The sequence below is a fragment of the Azolla caroliniana genome, unplaced genomic scaffold, assembly GCF_043228905.1.
Source record: "Azolla caroliniana isolate FFs.n. ecotype wild unplaced genomic scaffold, voAzoCaro1.0.p SCAF_18, whole genome shotgun sequence".
Lineage (NCBI taxonomy): Eukaryota > Viridiplantae > Streptophyta > Polypodiopsida > Salviniales > Salviniaceae > Azolla > Azolla caroliniana.
Genome location: NW_028230453.1, coordinates 4,207,093 through 4,213,036, shown reverse-complemented (window position 1 = coordinate 4,213,036; position 5,944 = coordinate 4,207,093). Strand labels below are relative to the sequence as shown.

The window sequence follows — 5,944 nt, the reverse complement described above, 5'->3', positions numbered from 1 at the left end:
TACAAGGTAGTAGTCTCTACATCAATTTAGAGACAAGAAACATTAGTGGTTCATGTAAGATTGGAGGTGATACAACATACACTATCATCATTCCCTATCGATGCATGTGTAATTCTATGATGAAAAATGTAAGCATTTACGAAGAATCAATTTCAACCAAAATATTGGGTACCATTTTTCTTTCTTGGAATAGTACGCAAGCAAGTGCATATGAAGACTATTACATTGGATTGATGTGAGGTATTTTTTATTGAGCAAGTGGTTACAATAGGTCATGTATAAAAAATTCCAAAAAGATACCATTCTATCCTGAAAGGAATGAAAGATGATCAATTCTCTTACGAAAGAGAGCTTATCTGTGGACGTGTGCAAGTAATGAGTTCAATATATGCCTTTGTTTCTTCTAATGTGATTGCAAGAGACACTTTACCATATTTAACTTTGTTTTCCAAAATAAATTTGACCTTGAATGTTATCAATAATGTCATAATTTAGAAGCAACAGTTTATTGCGGGGTGAGGGTTATCTACTTATTATGTTGAAGGAAATGCTTTTATACCATGCTTTAGCATGTAATGTATCAATTTGATATTATGGCCATTTGGTTGGTATTGGCATTATTCCGCTATAACAAATTCTATTTAATAATTTTACTGCTAGAAACTCTTGCATTCCAACTTTTGGATACCTAGTTTGTTACTAGATTATTGGCGCTATGTGGATCAAGAATTCCTCCCAATAATACAATTAATGAAAATTCTACCATGGTAGTTTCATACATCGTGTCTTGATGGGTAGATCCCATTCCCTTCCCCGATTACGTTGTATAAAACCAACTAGCATTTTCACAAATTAGAGCCATCTTGTAAGAGCTCAATACTTTCCTTTGTGAGATCCCCTAAAACTCTATCTTCTTCAACTAAAACTTTGATCAATTAAAAATTATATAAAACGTGCTTTTCAAATCGCAAATGTCATGCACATTGTTTTTGGTCTATTTGCCCATTAAATGATCCTTCAAATTCGGTTTATATAACGATTCACTAAAGAGAAATAACCATAGCACATGTGTTTTGAGTAGAGGCACAGAAAAACAAAGGTTGAGCAGAGGCACAAAACAATGTGCCAATTATTTGTTGAAGATAATTATATCAAAATTAGTGTGTGTATAAAGGCATCAATCACTACTACCCCACATTAACATTGACTGGTAGTATACTTAAGGATAGTTCCTTTGTTCCTAGAGAAGTAAAGAAAAATCTGTAAGCCTAGCCAAAAAAATTGTATGCATTTTGAGTTGGCACACCTATTATAAGCAAATGCCATTTTGAGTTCAATATACATCAAACATATTGACTCATACACCCTAATCTTGGATCGAAAAAGTAAAACAAAAAGTGAATAATTCTTTTAAAGAATGCAATAACTTGAGTGATTTCTTGTAGGGCTCACCATTTCATAAGAAACATGTTGTTTTTCATTATTCACATATGTTCTATATGTATTTAATGCAGCACTAGAATTCTCCTCATTTCTACAAGCATGCCAACGCCAAAATATCCAACATTCCTATGACATCCGATATTTTATGTGACAATTGCATGGGTGCCGAAAAAAATATCAAACACTATCGATTTTTTTTTTTTTTGATATTGGAAGTCAAGGGAGGAAGTGGAATAAGGAAGGTTCATGCTTTTCTTTTTCTTTTAACCGAAGTAACCGATGAAAGCTTTCAAATGTGACCATGCAAGTAGAAAGAATCAAAGACAAACAAGACTTGCTTTTGATAGTGTTACGTGTATAAGCTCTTGGGGTTGTAAGGAAAAGTCAAACTTTAGTAAAATAAAAAACCAAACAAATGTGTGTCTTGTTCCTTTTTTTAAGAGAGTTTTCTAAAGATATAAATAAAAAGCTTCTTTTCATAATTTCTACTTCACTAGAAACTATAGAACTTGAAGTTGGCCCTTGGGGTCTCTCAAGAGAACCTATTCAACCCACACCTTGCACTAACCAATGGATCATCAACCTACTCCCCCTAATGTTCATGTTGGTGTTTGCAATGACGAATCAGTCGCAATATCGCAATCCTCGGACAAAACTTCACCATCGACAACACCAAGTATATCTCCTTGCCACCCATCCATGCATGCTTTGGTCCTCTCCTTCCCCATACAGGGCCATATCACACCATTGACACAATTGGCCCGCCGCTTGTCAAGGCACGGATTCCGCATCACTTTCATCGTCACGGACCACACGTTGGCTCGATCGCCTCGCTCTCCTTCGCCTTCATCATCATCGGGGCGTCGCCTACATGTCTACCCAATGCCAAGTCAAAGCGATACACATTCTAATGCTGTGTCGGATGTCGAGTTCCCGATACGAATGATTAATGTCCCCGATGGGCTACCAGCAAACCATCCGAGGGATCGGGGATTTGCGGACCAAGAGCTTGCAATGATTGGCATGCGGGCTGGGGTGGAGCACCTCCTACACTCGCTCCAACGGAAACCGGGTGGCGTGGTTGAGACGAGGTATGGGGTTGGTGGTCATATGGTGTGAATTCTTCCTTGGTATGGATGATTTCTAGAGTAAATTGATGGTTATTTGTTGTAGGATTCCCAGTGATGATGATTATGATGGACCTGTGGATTGTATCATTTCCGATGTTTTCGTGACGTGGTCATCGGATGTGGCCGCGTCTTTCAGCCTCCCCCTCGTGTCCGTGTACACGGCCAACGCAACGTCTGCGTCCATCCTATACCACACCCAATTCCTCATCGACAAAGGAATCATCCCTTTCGTGGGTATGCCTCTTAAAAACAAAACTTCCGAATTTCGATGAAAAGAAAGAAAAGCTCGAGAGCTCGATCCTTTGAAAAAACTTTACTTCGAATGAGATCATATGTGAATATCATCAATATTTTAACACAAATTTTGTTACACCTCCAGATGCCGATAACGGGCGGGCCGAGGTTCCGGTGGATTGCATCCCGGGAGTTCTTCCTCTCCTCCCGTCCGAGTTCCCTCCTTCGATGCAAAACCGGGAGATCTCGGCCCCGCGCCTCCAATTCACGCTCCGCATGTTCGGGCGCATCCACGAGTGTGCGGCACTCCTCCTCAACACCGCGTACGAGCTCGAGCCGCTGACGATAGACTCGCTCCAGTGTGAAAGGAATCTCCCCGTATTCCCGGTGGGACCCTTGTTCCTACCGGACTCTTCCGAGGCCCCCTTGCCGACCGAGTCGGACCTCACATTCTGGGCCGAGGACGATCGGTGCGTGTCTTGGCTCGACCGGCAACCCAACCGATCTGTGCTTTATGTCTCCTTCGGGAGCATCGCCAGCCACGAGGACACGGCCCAACTCCGGGAGCTTGCACTCGGGATCGAGGCAAGCCGGCATCCCTTCTTGTGGGTCATCCGTCCGGGCTCGGTCCATCGGTCCCTTGTGTCCGCACTCCCGGACGGCTTCCTTGACCGGACACTCGGACGGGGCCTCATCGTGTCGTGGGCCCCCCAGCTCAAGGTCCTCGCGCACCCCGCTGTCTCCTGCTTCCTCACACACTGCGGCTGGAACTCGGTCCTCGAGAGCCTCTCGATGGGCGGGGTCCCCATGCTTTGCTGGCCCGACATGGCCGACCAAATGGTTAACCGGAGGCTCCTCGTAGACGTGTGGAGGGTTGGGCTAGAGTTCCGGACGCCGACAAAGGGTCACAATGAAGGAATTGTAGACCGAGAGGAGGTGGAGGCGGTCATACGTCGGCTTATGGAGTCGGACGAGGGTCGAGAATGTGGAAGACGCGCGGGCGAGCTCCGAGATCTCCTCCTGAATGCCGTCAAATCGGACGGCTCTTCGGCTGCCAATCTTCACCTATTTTTAGAGCGAGTCCACACTCTCTCTCTGGCCTCTACCCAATAGATTGCCCATCCAAAAATGAAACATATTGGCATTCTAATTTCTAATGGTTTGTAATACATATTGTGAAAAAATTGTACACCACCATATAATACATCTTGTGACATTAAAACATCCTAATGATGGTAATAGCAATATATCTTTCTTGTTACACATATTTAAGTATACATGTAAGTAGGGGGCACTAGGGGAGGGTGTATAGATCATCCAGCCACCCAACAAGGCTTGTTGTGATTCTTTAGTTCTTCGTGTTCATTTCGTTTGGACCCTTGGGATTGTGGAAGCATTCTGAACACAACTTACAAACCACTATATTGTCTTGCTGCTAAACACTGTGTTAAGTTTGCAATCCGCTAGCTTTACTACAATACTATTTCGTATTCACGAGTTGTGCGAGAATTTGAACTTAGGGCAATTCGTGAAAGTGTCAAGCATAAATTGTTAGATCGGGGAAGTATCATCTATAATGTGCACAAGAAATGCTTCCATGGTGTGTTGTAACATCATGCAAGAATGATTAGGAAAAGGGGTGAACAAACTCTAATGATATTTGATGTCTATTGCTCCAATAATGTTTAGGACTTCCATTGTTTGTGAATTTATGACAAGGATAAGTTTAATGAAATATAAATAAACACGATTGTCCTATACTCATATCATTGAAACCATCCAATTCTCAGATGACATGATTACTAGGGGAACAACCCTCTTTTTAAGACCTTCAACTCTTGTGCCAACACTAAAAATGGTCACCTTGGCATTTGTTCCATAAGTTGGGCTTAAACTAATGTACAACGCATTCTATAACTTTAGTTGATAATAACATGGCCCACTTATCTAAATCTCATTGTGAAGAAAGTCATATCATGTGGACCTTCACAACTATACTCAGAGCGTAAGATTGATACCATTGATGCATTGTTCTCATTAGGATCATTTTTGTTTCTTTATGATATGTGTTAGGGAACATTGTTTTTTTGTCATAATTGACCATATCTTCCAAACCATTCTCTTTAACTTTTGGTATAATTTTATTTTCTTTAAATCCCTTTAATGGATATCTTTTGGAGGTCTTTATTGCACATTTTGTCTTCATGTATCATGGTTAGATACGATGACTATGCCATCGTATCTGACTAAGTAAATGGGCCAAGCCCTTGGAGTTAGTGCCAAGTGGGACGACTTCCTCTAGGATTGCCTTTGCCTTGCTCGAGTCCAAGGCAAGGGCTTTGTTGATGATATGCATGATAACATCCCCCTAGACACAACAAAAAAGCACATCGCGGGATTGAAATATACTTCTCCAAACACAATCTACGTTAAGTGTCATAAGTTGTAATTTATGGGCCCAAAGCTCGCAAATATGTCCATGAACACTTGCATGAATGGCAACATGGAGGGCTTCAAAAATCCCTCCATGATGATGCACGAAAGTCCATTGGTGCTCTTTTGAGTCTAAAGATCGTAAAGACCACAATGAAAGCCTCCAATTCCATCATGAACACAATCTTTTCTTGGTTCTCCGCATCCACGTCAACTTGGTGGTTGTTGTAGACCCATCCAAAATACGAGAAACTTCATTATATGTGACGAGAAATATGCGGAATAATCTCCGGCCACAACCAAAGCGTAGATCACTTGATGACAATCAGACACAAAAGAAATGGGAATGGAGGTAAGTACACAAAACAGAAAGAGAATACATAGGATATTAACGTGGAAAACCTTGAGAGGGAAAAACCACGGGAGTCCACAGACTCCAAACTATCACTATGTCAAGTAATACAACAGGGAGCACAAAGGCAACGACCTCTTGCTCACAATCTTCGCCTAACGGCGGTTACAACAGAGACACAATGTCTATATATCGCTCTCTCGCTCTCTCTCTCTCTCTCTCTCTCTTACGCACTGTACAGAAGTTACACCAATAACTCTATCATAATATGCATTGAGTTTGCCCTAGGTCATATTTATACTAATATGACTTTTGGGCTATTTACAAACATAGGCCTAGTGGGCTCTTTGGA

At 41.9% G+C, this 5,944-nt stretch overlaps 1 protein-coding gene across 1 annotated transcript; it reads left to right on the top strand.

The window, feature by feature from the left end:
- The first annotated feature begins 1,912 nt into the window (after positions 1-1,912).
- Positions 1,913-3,936, top strand: LOC147852154 (UDP-glycosyltransferase 85A7-like). Its single transcript, XM_087334268.1, has 3 exons — positions 1,913-2,534; positions 2,617-2,807; positions 2,953-3,936. Exons 1-3 carry the CDS (start codon positions 2,014-2,016, stop codon positions 3,918-3,920), a joined length of 1,680 nt encoding a protein of 559 aa, XP_087190394.1. The 5' UTR covers positions 1,913-2,013; the 3' UTR covers positions 3,921-3,936.
- Positions 3,937-5,944: the final 2,008 nt, after the last annotated feature.

Bases quoted from the DNA above. Each gene is read 5' to 3' on its own strand.
- LOC147852154 (XM_087334268.1), top strand. From the start codon at position 2,014: ATGGATCATCAACCTACTCCCCCTAATGTTCATGTTGGTGTTTGCAAT. The intron at 2,535-2,616 runs GTATGGGGTTGG...TATTTGTTGTAG, and splicing joins GGTGGCGTGGTTGAGACGAG to GATTCCCAGTGATGATGATT. The intron at 2,808-2,952 runs GTATGCCTCTTA...TTACACCTCCAG, and splicing joins AGGAATCATCCCTTTCGTGG to ATGCCGATAACGGGCGGGCC.